The sequence below is a fragment of the Watersipora subatra genome, chromosome 8 (assembly GCF_963576615.1).
Source record: "Watersipora subatra chromosome 8, tzWatSuba1.1, whole genome shotgun sequence".
Taxonomy (NCBI): domain Eukaryota; kingdom Metazoa; phylum Bryozoa; class Gymnolaemata; order Cheilostomatida; family Watersiporidae; genus Watersipora; species Watersipora subatra.
This window is the reverse complement of record NC_088715.1, coordinates 40,678,089-40,696,307: the sequence shown is the minus strand read 5'-3', so window position 1 is coordinate 40,696,307 and position 18,219 is coordinate 40,678,089. Positions and strand designations below refer to the sequence as shown.

General features: G+C 35.7%; 1 protein-coding gene across 2 annotated transcripts in view; it reads left to right on the top strand.

Moving 5' to 3' along the window:
• The window catches only part of LOC137401660 (sodium-dependent glucose transporter 1A-like), a 45,464-nt gene that overhangs the window by 16,512 nt on the left and 10,733 nt on the right, over positions 1-18,219 (top strand). For both annotated transcript variants that reach the window (XM_068088114.1, XM_068088115.1), the window contains 2 exons: positions 14,484-14,642; positions 16,799-16,944. In XM_068088114.1, the coding sequence (XP_067944215.1) occupies positions 14,484-14,642; positions 16,799-16,944 (305 nt within the window). The remainder of the gene's footprint in view (positions 1-14,483; positions 14,643-16,798; positions 16,945-18,219) is intronic.

The following is an 18,219-nucleotide window of genomic DNA, read 5'->3' as shown; positions in this document are numbered from 1 at the left end:
AATGATTTAGTATAGCGATATAGGAGCAGAATTGAAAATTGGCTGTAAAGCCACACTGATGTAAACACTACCTTTTGGATTGAACTTTGAAGCAGTTACTGTTAAGAACTCCCATGAAGCTGACCGTGTCCAGGGAATACAAATTTTAAAGCTCAAAAATAAGTTTTTGAAATCGGGATTTTACGTGAATGCCTTTTGCCAACTTCCTTTGGGACCACATTAGCTCCATTATTATTAATGCATCAACCTTAACTATAATTGTTTGTAAATATCCTAATGTAAGCCTCCATTTACTGCTGCATACCTACTGGTCTACCACTGTCTTTAAACGCAGCAAAGTAGGCAGCGTATCATCTTATGAAAAGCTATAAATAAACGTCGCTGGACGCACTGCTGTCATATTACTGACGTCAGCTCGCTCGCTCAGCAATAAATAATTACTACTAAAGAATGACAGTCAAATCCAATTATCTTAGATGACAACCGGCATTAGCTAGGTCAAGATTAATTTAATTAATTCCACTCAAATCATATGATGCATTTTCTATTTCATGGCAATTTAAATTTTTCTATTTGTGTTTAAACTGTAGTAAAATAGATGGTAATATAGGTGATTGTTATTACATACAGACAAATGTTTCACATATTTGTTGTAAGAAACTGTTGCTTAAGTTTTACTGAAGGGGAACCATCACCATGCAAACTATCTGTGTTTTGGTGTGTAGAACTACCCTACAAAACTTTGCACTCAGAATAGACATTTGTTGGCATAACTGTTTGACCATATTCCACAAAAAAAACACTGGCATCAATTACAGAAGTATTAGTATTTCTCACTGTGTTATTTTTGTTTGTGGATGGAAAGAGTTCACTAAGACATCCTAAATCTACTTGCACAAGGTGTCAGGGTGGTCTATCAATCATCATGGCTATTTTGTGAGAAAACTTGTAGAAAGCCTGCAGACTGACTTTGAATTTGTTGACTCAGCTCCAAATGGAGGCGAACTGAATCTGCGACGTACCGAACTTCGTAGAAGTCTTGTGGCTAATCTCTGTTGTATTAAAACATTAAAACAGGCTTAGTCTGTGTCAATATATATACTATAAATGTTAACATATCTGGTATCTTGGACAAACAAACAGGGCAAATATTTGATTGGTGCATTTATGTGTAACTTACAAGTTGTGTACTTACGTGTAAGTCACACCATGTTGGATCATTCCTGGCTACTTTACACTAGTTTACTAAATGTAATGAAAATAATCTGGTATAGCATATGTTTAGTTTCTCTCCACCATGTGTAGGCCTACTACAGATAACAGTGTATCTGAACACTTCTATGCAGAGTCTCTTTTATCTTTGAGTTGCTCTCTGTGAGGACTAGTTTCAGGATTAGCAGGGCTTTGACTAGAATACTTGATTGGGGTTTGAGCGGTCACCAATGCCATATTGACAAACTGTACAGACGAGTGTGGTCACACCGTAGTTGAACAGTGAAAACTTCGGTTGGTGGCGTCTGCTGAAACAACTGAAACACAAGAGCTGATAACTGAACAGCTTCAATCATTTCATGCTCCATTTGGTTTGATCAGCTCACGTTTGATTGGACAACATGTTTTTAGTGAATGCAGTATTCGCTTTTATTTTTCAACAACCAGATGCATCAACAGTAGTTCAGAATATAATAGATGTCGTCACGCAACAAGAAGTCACTAAAATTATGTTAATTTTAAGGCTCATTTCATGCTCTTCATTTGAGATATGCTCACTTTGTAAGCTCACAGTCAAAGATATGCTCACTTTGTAAGCTCACAGTCAGAGATATGCTCACTTTGTAAGCTCACAGTCAGAGATATGCTCACTTTGTAAGCTCACAGTCAGAGATATGCTCACTTTGTAAGCTCACAGTCAAAGATATGCTCACTTTGTAAGCTCACAGTCAAAGCTCACATTTTATTGGACAACATGTGTTTAGCTAATACACTGAGCACTTTTATTTTTCAACAAACTGTTGATTCAACTGTAATTCAAAGTTTAACAAATATCATCGCGTAGCCTTAAAATGGGATATAGTGCAAATGATGTTAATTTTAAAGACTCGAATACCCCCTTACTTAGTTTAAGATATTCTCACTTTGAAAGCTTCTGGGGAGATTGTCATGTAGTCACAGCTTTAGAGAATGTCTTATGTTTTTGTTCATGAATAATATTATGGCTATTGCGGCATTCTGGCATGTTCGCTTCTTGAACAGCAATCAAGAACAATTTGTATATCAAGTACAACTGGTATAAACATGGCTTTTGCACAAGGTCACCAAGTAAATATTCTCCTCAACTGCTTCAAACAAGCATATCTTCAAAAATTTGTTCACTTAGCTAAGAATACGAAAGAAGTTTCATAAAAATTTGCTGCAATCAGTTTATTTCATTTAAATATATAGATTTACAAATTTATTCTTCATATTTTAATAACTTAGGCGAATGTACCGCTATCGTAGTGTGTAGTTGATGGTAATAATAAAGAAAGTTTATATGTACTATACTAGAAGTGATGTGAGACTAAGCAAGCTTGTTTATCCTTATGACACACTTGGGGCAAATATAGAACACAGGATCAGTTGGCGTCTTACTACTTATATCCTTATATATAGTCTACTTATAGCACATCAATAAGTTGCTCAGTTTCAAGATCTGACTCATGAGTGTGGCAGCAATTGGCAGCGTTACAGACTCCTCCTAGAATGACTCAAGTTTACCATTACTTAGTTATACATGACCCAACAGTACTCCATGAAACGAGTATATATAATAATTATTATATATACTCCAGTTTCATAATAACATACATAATAATAATATTAATAATAATAATGTAATACTCCAGTTATATAATAACTGAAGATACATAATTTCATTTATGTATCTTATCCAACTCATTATTGCCCCTTCTTGGGCAGAATGGAAATTGTCAAGCTGCTAATTGGAAAGTCTTTTCAAACAAGCATTGCTCTCTAGGGACCACATAGTTTCGCCTATGGCATAAGTCAGCATTTCCGGGAACCCCGTTGTTCCTCCTATGGCATAAGTGGAACCATGTAGTTCCTCCTATGCCCTATGGCATAGGTAAGCCTTTCCGGGTAGCTCTGAGAACAGAGGAAAGTATATCCGACCACTAGAAGCTGTATGTAAAAATAGAAGGTCAACATCCTGTCTGAGCCATAAGTTATTTGTCATTCTATGAAGGCCCTCATTAGTCTTCCCTCAGTACGTGTATACATATCCCAATTGCTGGCCTTGACCATGCATTAACTGTACGGTTTCATACGCCATCCTACCAGAGAGTTACTCATCAAATAGCATACATAGAATCCACTGCTGATTAGTATAAAGTCAACCTCCCTTCTTCAGTCTTCATGCTCTTGTACTTTCAATTGTTCAGACGATTGTACAATGCTGCCACGTCTGTCTGAAGAATGACAACTTTAGCAGGTGGCTTTCGCAACAGCTTACAGGTGTGTGTGTGTGTGTGTTTTCGCTGTATGGTAATTTTCGTTTGTCATTATACCACACGCTATTGCAGGTATAATCATATTTTACTCTCTCATGTACACTCTATATGTATATTGCACCATATTACAGCCTAAGAGTATGTATGTGAGACAATATAGGTTGTTTAAACCATAACTGTCACATACAACTTTTATCATTTTTTTTAGGTAAACCAGACATGCTGATTCCTATTTTGTACTCAAAATGAAGAACGGTCCACTAACTTTCAAAGCCATGAAGGCTTTTTTACAGCGTTTCAATATCTGTCTCAAAAACAACACAATCGGCAGAACAAGCTCCCCCCTACGTATGTGGCGTAACCTAGCTTTTTAGGAACAGAAGCTAAGGATGTTTAGTCCAATTTAGAATGATAGAGATGGGTGTCTTAAAACCCATTATTATCTAAATTCAGCCTGTAAAATAATCTGTGTTTTATAAAAGGTAGATAAACTATTTAACTCGCAGCTTGTTACAGGGTGTTTAATAGGCTGAACGCCGAGTAAAATAAGTTTAAAAAGCGCGATTTTATCACAAGCTGTCGTTGTTATCGCACTTTTTTGAGCTTATTTTTATAGATGCAATGTTGAATAGCTTATCTACCTTTAAGAAAAGACAGATTATTTTGAAAGCTGAATTTAGATAATGAGTTTTAAGACACCCATCTCTATCATTCTAAATCAGAATAAACATTCCCAATTTCCGTTCCTAAAAAGCTAGCATGCGTCACATACTTATGGGCGGAGCTTGTTGTGCCGATTGTGTTGTTTTCGAGACCGATATTAAAACGCTGTAAAAAAGCTTTTATTACTCTGAAAGTTAGTGGACCAATCTTTATTTTGAGTACAAAATCGGAATCAGCGTGTCTAATTCACCTAGAAAAAACGATAAAAGTTGTAGGCGGCAGTTATGGTTTAATGTACAATATTGTGCAGTATACCATTTTTGATGTCCGAACTTTTTTAATATCCAGCCCTTGCCCAGTCTGTGTTAGTGTGAACAGTGAAGGTTGACTACACTGAATCAGTCTGCCACAATAACAAGGAACTATATTTGTATACAGTGCACTCCTGGGTTACAATGTCCTCGTTTTACGGCTTATCTTGCCTTGCGTTGTAGAACATGAGGTTTTTTCGTCCTCTCCATGCAACATTTTTTTCGCCATACGACATCGACAAAAAGGTCTCTCCAAGTTCAAATTTGGCTATCGATGTGTTGAGTACATCGGAATGACAAAGATGTCAATATGTTATTAGCCGAAATCTCTCCCACAACGCCTGAAAGAGGTATCTCACTTTCAGGCTGCTCTTTCTCTCTCTCAGTTCAGCATTATTCATTATAAGTTATAGCGAAAACGAAACCGGAAACAGGCATTTAAGATTAAGTCGATGACAAAATTGAAGTATAGTAAATTATATTCTAGAACTTAGCTTTGAGTGTGTGTTTAGTTAGCTAAATTCATTTAAGTTAAGTTCAAAGTGTGTGTTATACGTCTGTCTCGAAGAGAAGAGCTCCATACGGTATGTACTGTACGTAGTAATGTCACATTTTATTGCAAATCATAACTTCTAAATATACTAAAGTCATTGTAGGTAACTATAGTTGCTAAAGCTACTATACAATTTTGTTAAGTTTTTATATGTACAGCCTGTATATAAAATTCTGATGATTTTAACCAGAAGGTGTTTGCACTAGATAATTACTATGGGTTTCTATACCCCTCTATGGACATTTTCGCCTTACGATGCCAACACCAGAACTAATTAATGGCATATGTCAGGGGTCTACTGTATAACTGAGATATATTTATTAGTCAGTCAATCTACTAACACTAGCCCTACACTGTTAGTGCCTTGTTGTTGATTAATATCTTTAGCTAGGCCACCATAAAGCATTTTTGATTGCTGACATAATGTGCTGCTTCGTGGTGAGTGCTTGCGCCTCATTGGTCAGACTAACTTCCATGCCGAGAACGTGTTATATACAGGAGTTAAAAATCTTTTGAAAAAATAGTTGTAGAGGAGTTTTATAGTCAGAGAAGACTGTAAACAACAATTCATGAATTTTGGCCGATCATCGAGATGAACTGAAGTAGGTTAACAAAGTAATTACTACATTAATTTAAACTTTCTCCTGTTGTATCGTTCATTGTTATTAGCTTAGCTTTCTGGTAACTCTTTTTGTGTTATTTACGTGTCAAACTATTCAATTACTGCATTATATAGATTTAGTGTTTATCTAACATTACACATAGTAGCTAAACTGCCATGAATAGCAACGGTAGAAATGACAATATACAATCATGAAAAAAAATTGATGTCACTTTTCGCAGTTGAAGTCTTGGAAGTTTTCCATTTTTATTTTTATATTTATTATTTATAAGATGCGGTCTTTGAACAAATGTTCTCATGCTGTAGTATTTAGGGTAGTATTTTACTAATGGAACCAAAACAATTGAGAGAAGATTATACTCTGTTGAATCTCTCCTTACTAAAGGAACTTGTTCTCAGCAATTCTTCCTAGTGGATTTCCATACTCACTACCAGTGGAGACTTTGTTAATTATATAATTAATCATTCATGTAGCATTGGTTATTAGATTTCGATAGATGACGTGAGCAATGTAATGAGATATAAGATTGAGGAGAGTTGCTGCCGTACAATGTAGCTTGGGGCTTCAGGCTGATGTTTCCATATCCAGTGGGATTTACTGCCAGTTCAATTACATGAATAAGTTTTGAATAAGCTTCAAATTGTGAAACCTTATTATTATCCGCAGTACTAGAGATAGATTGGAATTTGCATTGAAGAAATTAAAGCTGGTTTGCACTATATTGTAGCATGTCGCGCTATACCGCAGTATGTCACACTCTACCGCAGTATGTCGCACTATAATAAGGCAGTCTATCGCACCACATCACAGTATGTCACTCTATACCGCAGTACGTCGCCCTATACCGCAGTAAGTCGCACTCTACCGCAGTGTGTCGCCCTATATCACAGTATGTCGCGCTATACCGCAGTATGTCACACTATATCGCAATATGTCGCACTCTACCGCATTACGTCGCACTATACTGCAGTACGTCGCACTATACTGCAGTATGTCGCACTATATCGTAGTATGTTGCACTATGTCGCAGAATACGTCAATGTTAGCCCCACAATAGGTTGGTAATCTCTGTAACATGATTGTTCACACTATAATAAACCCATCCACTGTTACAGCGGCAAATGGTTTACATTGGGGTGTTCCCATTTCCCCAGTGTTAAAAAATAATAAAGTGAAGCTGAAGTGATGAAATAATAGGAAGGAATATTGAGAAATCCACGACAGCAAATGACCATCGCTGAAGTGGTGCACATTGCACAGACTGTCATGAATGCTCAGCAAAGATCAGGAAAGTTTGGCAGCTTGGCAACTGCGATGTCTCTCAATATGCCTGTGTTGCGTCGGTGATGAAATCGGTTCACAGTGTACAGAACCGATCAATATTCGCTGAAAGTACAACTCCAACATACAGCGATATAGTATGTGCCAGCCTTTGGCCACTGCTTTATGGCAGTAACTGACTTAGATCAAAGTCACTGCTTGTTAACTAGAGAACACTATTCTGGGTTGGCACTGAATGATGTAACACTAAGGTATTTCTTACCTAGTCTTAGAAATTTCTTTAAAGCCTGGTTGCCATATGACAGCGCAAGGCACGCAACAAGGCGCATGACGTCGTGTGTAGGCCAGCTATGATGTGGAAACGTCAACGCACGACGATCGCGCGACGTGCGTACGATGATCACAAGGATCCAACAGAATGGATCCTTGCGACGGGTGCGCGCGATGATGTATCCCGCAATGCACCGCTCGACCTTTTCAACTTATCCCACAATTCAAACGGAGGGCTGATTTCCGAAGAAATCAGTCTCTCCGGTACGAAAGAGTAAGCCTGGTTTTCATATGACAGCGCAAGGGCGCAACGGAGGGCTGTTGTCCGAAGAAATCGGTCTCCCGTACGAAAAAGTAAGGAAATTACCCACCCTGTCCAATGCAAGCATGGCGCCTACGCACGCTATGGAAACACTGCGTCGCAGTCCAAGAAATGCATTGCGCACGATCACTGGGCCGCGCGCGATCATTGCGCTGTCATATGGAAACCAGGCTTTACACGACATGTTGAATATTTAGTCCCGTGATAGAATGCCAACTCATGCAACGAGTTGCCACATGTTGAAGATTTAGTCCCGTGATAGAATGCCAACTCATGCAACGAGTTGCCACAGGTTGAAGAATTTGTCCACAGTTGAAGAATAGTCAATGATGTAGCATAACGATTTAGGTGCCATAGAAAGACGAGCGATTGGTTTTGGTTGATTTGATATATGACCGATTTATGTATGATCGATTTGATTTGATATAGAAATTTGGTATCGTTTAAAAGTTCATTCCAAGGTTTGCTATCAATATCATTGTTTCCCTCTGGTTGGTGGTAGTAAATTAATCGACTCGAATCTTCAACCACCTCAGTATCTCTATTGACTGACCATTCTTTAGCTCTTTGGACCACTTCCACTCGACGAACAGAACAGTCAACGACCAGCATTTTTAACTAGCCATCTTATCGAATATGTCCGTGCAAAATAACAACATTTGATCTATTAGCATGAGCAAAATACCAGCTGGTTGTTGTGATGGCAGTATACCTTCCAGTTATTTATAAAAATGTTTACAAAATTGTGCGATTAGATGGACTGGCTTAAGCGTGGGTGTATGTTCATAAACCTCTGATTGGTTACACGCTAGCTGCTGTGTATTGTATTGGAGGTGCTGCATAAGGAATCTTTCTTACCGCTGATTACTAAAGACCGGTTTATACTATACAGCCGTGTGTCAGGGTTGTCCTCTCATCAATTATTCATCATCTATGTGCACCATAAACCCATGAAATCATCGTCGAGGTAGCGCGGATGAAATGAAAAAGATTGCAACAGAAAAGCCGAGCATCCACGACAGCCTGTGCAATGCGCTACATTCGGCGATGATGATTGGCCATCAAAGATTGCTTGACTATAGTTTATTTCATGGCAGTTGCTGCGGGACTAGTATTTCACTTGCGCAACTACATTTTATAATGAGATTGCTATGCTGAGGAATATTCGCTGATGTCGCGGATAGGTTTGTGGTAGTGTGAACATTGTTATCGCAGACAATCACAGAAATACTATTATATATACAATATATGTGATTAACACCAACATATGATGATACAGTACAAACTAGCCTTAGTTATGTTACAATATTAACAAGTCTATGAAAGTCCCTCGACTCGTCAATCTGACAATCTTACTATCTTCTCCGATTTTAAAAATGTTGCAAATGGTGTAAGCTCTAATAAAAGTAAGCAATAAACCCTAGGGTATTGCTTTAAGCATCAGTGATATTTGGCTTGCTTTTAAAGTTTATTATTTCCCGATGACCAACGTAAGCTTAATGTGTCTGAGCTGGTTGTGTCTCTGCATGCTATTAATATCTTGAAGATGTTTGGTGTTGCCTAGGCTACAGGAAGTGGCTGTACTGTCATCTTATCAACATCCTCATTATTACATCACGAGAATTGAATAGGCTGTCTGAGAAGCCAGACTGTTGACTTACATCTCGGCTTTCTCTAAATCTGGCATTAGGATTAATGATTTAGGACATTGCTTTGAAAACTCAAATTATGAGGGCAGTTTTAGCCGTTGAAGAAAATATGTATCCTTAGCGCAGTCATATATTTGTATAGATTAATTTTAATTCTACTGTAATATTCTTTATTCTTTCTCTCATAGCTCAAATTGCTTTGAACAGCATCGACCAGCGGTATTTAGTTGATATCTAATTAAGATATTCGTTAATTGCTGTTTGATGGTTGTAGCAAGGTGTGTAGAGCTCATTGTGTAAAATATCATAGGTACATCATTATGTGCAACAAACAGTTGGGCTATTCTTGTTTGAAATGCTATTGTATACAGTTATTACAATTGCTGCTTGCGGTTCAGGAATCAAGAATTGCTGAGAGGATATTTCTTGATTCTGTGGATGCGTTTTAAACTTCAATTTTTTGGTATGAAAATAACCTCTTTCTTTTTTCAACGGTAAGAAAAAGCACAAATTACATTTGCTTTTTGTGTATCATACTCGAAAGTAAAGAGAGTTTAATTCTATATAGAAATTTAATAGTAATAGTGTAATAAAATACTATATACTATTAAATAATATATTAATATTTAATAACATATATTAAACTCTATATATTTTTTATACATTCTATATGTATGCATATATATATAAATACACATGAATATACCTATATATATTTATATACAGTCATACTTCAACTTACGAGCTTAATGCGTTCCGAGACTGAGCTCGTATGTCAATTTACTCGCATGTTGGTGCAATTCATTTATATATAGAACAATTAAATATATATTGATTGGTTTCCATACTCTAAAAAAAGGCAAATAAAACACTCAAAACAAGATGTTGTAACAGAAAGAACATGTTGGTTATTGTCCTTACGTACTACATGCTTTCAAAAAGCAACAAATAAAAAATAATGCCAGGAAATGTGATTAATTAAAATGTAAAATTAAATACATACAATAGCAGTTAACACTCGCATTTGCCAGGGAGGGAGATATAATTTATCCTTCGTTACAACAGTTGACTTTGATAAATTTAGATTTTATCAAAGTGTTAAAAGACAAACTTAGAAGCAAACCTAAAAGCAAACTTTCATTTTCAACTAAACGTAATTAAAATTTCTTCGGCGTTCATAGTTCGAAATTTCTCACTGGTTAGCGAGAAATCTTTCCTTTTTTTCGCTTTCACGACTAGCCGGCCGTTTTAAGATAAACCTATCTAAGGACGTTTGCCTTTTTCGCCCTTGCAACATGTTGCGATTAGGACAAACACAGGTGTCGTCACAAATGGTTAACACACGACCACTAGCCAACTTGTCCGAATGTCTATTAAACAGTTTGGATAGATAGCGCCGGCCTTTTCACATTGCATCGTTTCAGTTACGCTGTCACCGGCCAATCGTTTATCCAATGCCTGAGCAGTCTCTCCATCAGCGGTCATGAAGATCGCTGCACCGTTTAGAAACTATGGCTAGTCCTTTTGCGAACTAAATGCCCTGAATATAATCCTTCTGTTTGATAATTATGAATGTATTTCTGTCATATTGCCGAGCTATCTGAATCACGCATACACATTTCGCATATTTTTCAATACTTTTCCGTTTAATATCGACTGTTATCATTTGCTTTTTCTTTGTATTATCTTTCATTTTACTGGCAAACTTTCGGTCTACGCACAGTACTTTTAATTCACATAATTCTGCACAAAAAATCGTGCACAAAAAAACACGGTACAACAGTATAACCTGAGCAGTTGAAAAATACAGAGTGATGCTGTTCTAATAAAACACCTCCGGCATACTTGGCAACTCACTCAAGTGCTCGTATCTCAAACATGGCTCGTATGTTAGTGCTAAAACTTGCTAGAAAGCTGGCTCGTATCTTAAGTTTCTCGTACGTTGGAGCACTCGTAAGTTGAAGTATTACTGTATATATATAAATAGATTACATATATATTCTAAATACACATACATAATATTGGAGATGAAAAGAAATGTTGAGTGCTTCATTACTCAAAACAATTAGCCTACTTGATTGTCAGTTCAAGTTATAACTGGATGCCTTAAGCAGTGTCTGGGTTGTAGAGATGACGACTGATATAGCCAATATTGATTATATCAAAGACATCTACTAACAATAGCTCTCTAATTAATTCCTAATAAGTCTGTCCTCACAGAATCAATGACCATTTGATGACTTGTTAGTTAGCAACACGCTTGGGTGTTTGTACCAAATCTAGATGCTGACCTCTGGTCAATTTGTAGGGTCAACAGGAAATGAATCAGTATCCAACTTTTCTTACCGGTGTGTAGACGGTGAAACAGAACAGAAGCCTTGTCTATTCCAACAATATTAAACTTTCATTGTGTTCATATGCTTGGTGTTTGTCACTATTCCTTCGACATTGTACTTGGAGTTGGAGATAGTTTCCACAGAGTCAGCGATGGTTGGGTGTAACAAATTGTCAACAAATAACGAATCCTGAATTGTTGGACTCAAAGTAAAGTAGGTTTACAGAGTAAATGACTAGAAACACATTTTATATAATAATTTAACTATTTGTGTTAAATATCGTTGTCAGTTTATAGTTCTGATAACTCTTTTTTATAGTATTTTATAGTATAGTAGTATAGTATTTTTAAAGTAAATTTAATATTGTACACTTTCTTTTGTGCATTTGTTTAAAGTATATTTAGAATTATTTAAAGTTATTTTAAAATCTATTTACAAAGTATTGATTTAATTAAATTAAATTCTGCGCTAGAAAAACTTCACCAAGTCTTAAATACAAACAGAATATTATTTTCAACGTTACAAGTTCTTTTCGTCAAACATTATTTGGTATAACTAATTCTTGTAAGAATAAACATCATGGGGAAGACTTTTGTCAAAACATTAAATCGTCGCCAGTCTTGCATTTACACTTTTGAAAAGACACTTAGAATGATCATTTTAAGGAACCTTAGTGAATGACAAGGCAAATAATGATTGGGTGACAAGACTCATCAAATAAGCTATATGCATATGTGAGTGAACAACTCCTGAGTGTTCACTGTAGCCCAGCCTATACAATACCTAATCAGTGAAAGACAATAGAGTTACTATGTTGAAGCAGCTCTATGCAAGCAGAGGTACCCAGTTTCCTGCTAGCTGTCTCATGAACCTTTAGAGGTTGGAATGCTGACTTCTTGTTGGTCAGCACACTTAAGCTGAGGGTTCAACATGAGAACACACTAACATACATGTACACATACAGTAACACATCCAGTTCGTTAAATAGCCAATGAACAGGCTGATTTCATTATTTCTCAGTTGATCACAGTTTTTCTGTAAATTAATATTTGTACCAAACCACTATTTTTAGCCTTTCTATATTCTTCTGAACTGGTTTTATCTGAATATGTTTACTTGAATAACAAGATGAGTTATCAAGTTCAATATTGGCTACCATATCCTTAAAAACGTGGTTGCTCAGAGAGTTTAAAAATTGAGTTATCAGCCTTCCTGAAGATTATTTAGTATTCATTTAGGCATGCGGTCTTTGTAGCCTATTTTCTTAAGCCATTTAGTCGCAATTCTTGCAATCTACTTGCTTGAATAACAAAATGGTTAGTAACGTAGCTAAACTTACATGTTAAGAATGTATGATCAGGTAGTATTGTCTCAATAGCACCTAAAATAAACTGCTGTCTCTTTTTATTTTAATAGATTAAGTTTCCATTAGCCGAATAACACGGAAACAAATGGCAAGTGAAGCATACTAATACACAAGTTTTTAAACTATCAAATGCTGAAATCTATAAATTTATAAACATGCAACATAATCCTTGCTCCGCTCATACTGCGTTGAGTCAGAGAGAGATTTAGGTTGGCAGTCAATCACTAAGTTTTAAGACAGTGAGAGCATAGTGACACCCCCCCCCCCCCCCCGCCCCCTCCTCCCCATATGGCGCTGCAATGCCATTATAGAAACAGTCTGTCATTCTCATTCTGTCGTGATTTAGTGTCGCTGCTTGGGAGTGAAACACTCGTGCAATGCGCCATCTTTGTACCATGTAAACAGCGTCGCACTTACGCGTGCCCATAGGTCTTGCTTCCCTGCCGCTTCATATGCAAAAGTTGTTGTTGCTAAGACTGTAATATATCGGTTTTACTTAAAACTGAAAATGGCTGGTTTTGTCCTTGACCTCTTAAATATACAACCTTGACGTAATGTGTCACACAATAATCACTCTACTGTAGCGCCTTTTGGAAACATGATCTGCTTTTCAGGCCAGCGTAGCGCATCAACACTGGCACACCCAGATGTAGCTACACCATCACTGTATGGAAACTTAATCATTCTAACCATGTTCGACTGCGGAGTTAACAGACTGATATAGCTTGTTTATACTGTGTTACCTTCTGCCTCCTTCCTATCCGCATTAATTTAATTTCATCACTTCCTTCTAATTTCTAGCATTATTTCTTTGTCTGAGACATTTCCAGAGTTCACCAGCAGGCGTCACATTGCTGATGGCATGTTTCAAATGTACGTTACTCCTGTCTTATTCGCAAAAAACCTACTCTCATCCTACAATCTGTATTATCATTTTACTGCTTTTGTGATTATCAATTATCCCGATCATACTTTATGATTTGTATATCCTCATATTTGTGTTTGTGCTTCCACTCATAACACAAACATCGTTTTCTATTCCATGACACCAACATATTACGTCCGTCATCATGTTTTTCAGTTTATGAACTTTCTGTTACTACAACTTTCAATTCACTCTATTCAGTTCAATTCCTAAATCCTCTGCAATACTATTAGACTACCAAATTTTAAAACAGTGTCTCATTGAACAATTCCTGATTTCTGTCTTTTCGTTTGTTTTTACGTGTTACGGAAAGCATTATTGTTGTTTATGATTTACTAAAGCCAATAAAGAGCTCTACATACTTATGAAAATACTTATGTACATCCTTACATACTTACGTACTTACGTACTTACGGACTTATACATGTACATGTCTACCCTCTATAGCTAATATTTCATTAAGACCTTCTCAGCAGTCTTGAACATAAATAACTAGTTTTCTATGATAGTCTTGTCCGCTTTAAAATGGTATTTATCGGAGATAGTCAATTCATCAAGTAGGTTACATTTCGAGATGTCAGGATTACCTGAACTGATCATTTATCAGTGACAACCAATAACAGAAAATGTTTAGACCCATGCATCAGATATCTTACTAATTCATTAAATTGACAGAGCGAGGTCAAGGACAACTATGATGTAATAGACCTAGAGACAGAGTCAGAGGAAGAGCCGTGGCGCAAAAGAGTTAAAGAGACTGAGAGTACAAGCCAGCCTCTGTCTGAGACAGTTATCATAGAGCTGATAATATGCATCCTGGCATTTATAGGAAGAGTAAGTATAGCTTGTCTCACGGAGCATGTCTGCAGGTTATATGTTTGTTATATGCACTAGCCATGGAGTAGAAATATAAAGGATATTTTCTTAGATTTGCCAGTTTTTTCATTTGTGGTGTAAGTAAAGGTTACAGTCAAAGGTGAGTAAAAAAACATATTTTTACTACAAAAATAATTTTGAGTGTTTTTCAAATGAATCAGACTACTACTTATTTAAAGATTTATTAAAAACTATTAACTACTTTTTAGTATTTATTGAAGTTACTAAATGTATATTAAAATTTTTTTTAAATTGAAGTAAGAAAATTTAACATTTTACAATGTCTATTGCATTACTTTATTGTACTGTATTGTATTACAAGATACTGTATTGTCAGGTAATATATCGTGCTGTGTCTTGAGCCGATGCAATGCATTTTATTATATTACATTAAAATGTAGCATGTTATACTATATTATAATACAACGTGTTACATTACATTGCCTCAACATTATATTATAGTATATTAAGTTATACTATGAATACTAGTGTAAGGATTATTAGAACGGTAAATGCAATGGCAATGTGGATTGGAATATACATAAAATATTAAAAAAGTACATTATTCATCGTATACTTTCAAAAAGTACGATGAACAACAATACGTTTGTTAAACCTGTATATGATAGTTGGGAAGAACATGAGTACTCTCAGTGTATACTCTAAATGATTTGTATTGTAGCATTGTAGAGGCTATATATTATATATTCAGCATTTACTGGTAGGTCAAGGTCAACTCAAGTATACTAATGAACATGGCTTTAATAAAAAACTTATAACAAAGAATTAATACAATATAGATAGCATATGGCTCTCTACCTCTGATTACTAGTAAAACAAGCAGTAGTTAGCAAGCAAGCCTGTTTGTTGATTTTATGGTATTTTCAAATAAAACGGCTGAGCTTGTGACCATTCAGTAAATGTTTAGTATTTTAGTTTCTACTACAAACTATAATTAACTATGTTCAATATGATCAATAATTGAGACTCAATAGTTGAAATGACCAAGTAAGCACCAACAAATAACAACATTACAAATGAGTTGAGAGCCAATCCTTCAGAACCAAACAGAAAGTAAGCAAACAATTTATGAGATTTTATTGAGTAGAAAATCGTTGAGTGTACGTAGCTTGCTGACAACTGCAAGTTTCTGCTAATCTTTGATGCATTTTCAAGGTGACTGTACATTTCCTGTCAGCTACGGCTTACTTTAGAATGTTCTGGAAGCTAGTCATGGTAGATTTATTAAGCGACAAACTGGAAATTGACTCATGGTATTCTGTTGCACAGCGAGTCAGGTGCTGTTCACATCATCACCATAGTTAGCCTTCATATACTAGGTTTCAGGATGATGAAATGAACTGAAAGTGGTAACTCAAGATGTCTCCATATATGACCACACTGACCATAGATATATGAAGACATGAAGCTCAAATCTACTTTTTATTATTTCATGAAATGATTCTTCTGGTAACACTTCTGGTTCTGGGTCTATGATTAGCATGTGTCAAAGCACTAATTCTTGTCTACAAAAATTTTAAACAATAATGTTCAAATCGTATCAATTCATATTATTGGTGAAACATAATCTTGCAAAACAATTATCAACAAGTAAATGAACAATATTCAATACACATGACAACTGTACTAGTTACATGTATATGTAGTAAACTTTGTGTATTCTATAGTCTTAAAACAAGTTTATTAAAACCTGTACTAATGGGTTTATCAAGCAGTCTATCAGAATATTTTAGATTGCGTGGCGTGGAGAATTTATTCAAAGGCTTTTGTTTGTATCTGATTGTGCATGAGCATTATTTAAGGCTATTGTAAACAAATTGAAACAATTTATAACGCGAAGAACCTGAAAGTAACACATGGAACTAACTTCTACCTAATTATGGTAACATTTTAATACATATAAATACTATTTATCATTTTTGTATGAATGCAATAAAACAAGATATTCCTTTTGGCATACAGGTATAGCAGGGTGAGACAATTTCTCTCAAGTTATATTAGATGAAGTCTAAAGTTATGTTCTATTAGAGGTTATCTATCGTTATGTTCTATTAGAGATAAATTCTAATGCTAATTCTAATGTTATGTTCCAGGGACTCTGTCTCAATTCTGTTGGACCAACACTCATAGACTTAAGACAGATTACCTCTATTACCATTGAGAAGTCGGCCTGGATATTTGTCTCTCAGTCTCTCGGCTTTCTTATTGGATCTGTTCTGGCTAAGATTATTCTACAGAAGTGAGTTGACCTGAAGCTTTAGCTGTGCGTGAAGAGAAGGGGAGATGGGGGGGGGGGTGTTAAAAGGAGAGGGGCTGGAAAACTTTGTAACCTATCAAGTAATTTGCATTGAGAGAATAACACTTTTTGATAAAATAGTAAATGTTTAAATTCAATTTTATCTAAAGCTTATTTTTGTTGAGAAAAGTATGTTTTCAAAAGTTGTAATGTTAATAATACTTTATCAGTTACATAATATTGTAAAACCGATGATATTATAAAACTATAAATATAAAATGTTATAATTATAAAACTTATAATATTATATAAGTGATAAAATATTACAATATAAATTTATAATATTGGTAAAACTTTCAGAACAATGTTTACATTCTGAAAGTTTGAAATCTCTCAAACTACTGTATCTTGCAGTACGTAATTGGTAAATGTCAGTGACCATTTTTAGAAAACTTAACAATGACACTTTAAAGTTTTTATCAAATTTAAATCAAGTTGTAGGTATAAACGCTGAAAAACAGTTTGAACGTGAGGAGTTATGTAATCTGTTATGATACACTAAGTATTACTATGCGTACAACAGATAACAGCAAGAAGTACGATAGTCACCTTTGCAGTGATACTTTTGATCTGGTTCTTGTGGGCTAGAGCTGCATAAGAATGCATGCCTTATTTGTAAGCTATCATGGCGAAACCAATACCTTGCTGAGTTATGCCTAAATAAAATAGCCTTTTGGCCTGTTGGAGTTGTCAATCACTTACCTATTTTGACATTTTATGTGAAGCATAGCTGGCAGCTAATATTGGCAGCGGTTTGTCTTATTCATGCTTTGGCATAAACAATCTGAATCACCTGAACAAACTTGGCAGCAAATGATGTCTATAGTAATTCTGTAAATGTATGTATATTCGGATGGTTGGTAACTTGAATGACTTTTTGTTTTGATGCGTCAGAATTGTTGAAGCGTTATTCATGAACATCATTTCAGTTATATGATTTTATATGATTTTAAAATGGTTTTCATTCATCGATTCATTTCTCGTGTAGTCAATGGGTTTGCTATGCTAAATGAATCATTGAGTTAAGCAGTTGGCTGTGTAATAGAGTTGGCAGCAGCACACAGGTGAGTCACGGTCATCACAGATTCATTTTTATTTTCTCTGTGTAGAGCACAAACAATGCTCTTAGCAACGTGTACCATCTTGGGTGGTCTATTTTGATCATTTTGTGTGGTCTATGCTGATCCACTTTGTGTGGTCTATAAAACTAAATTTATT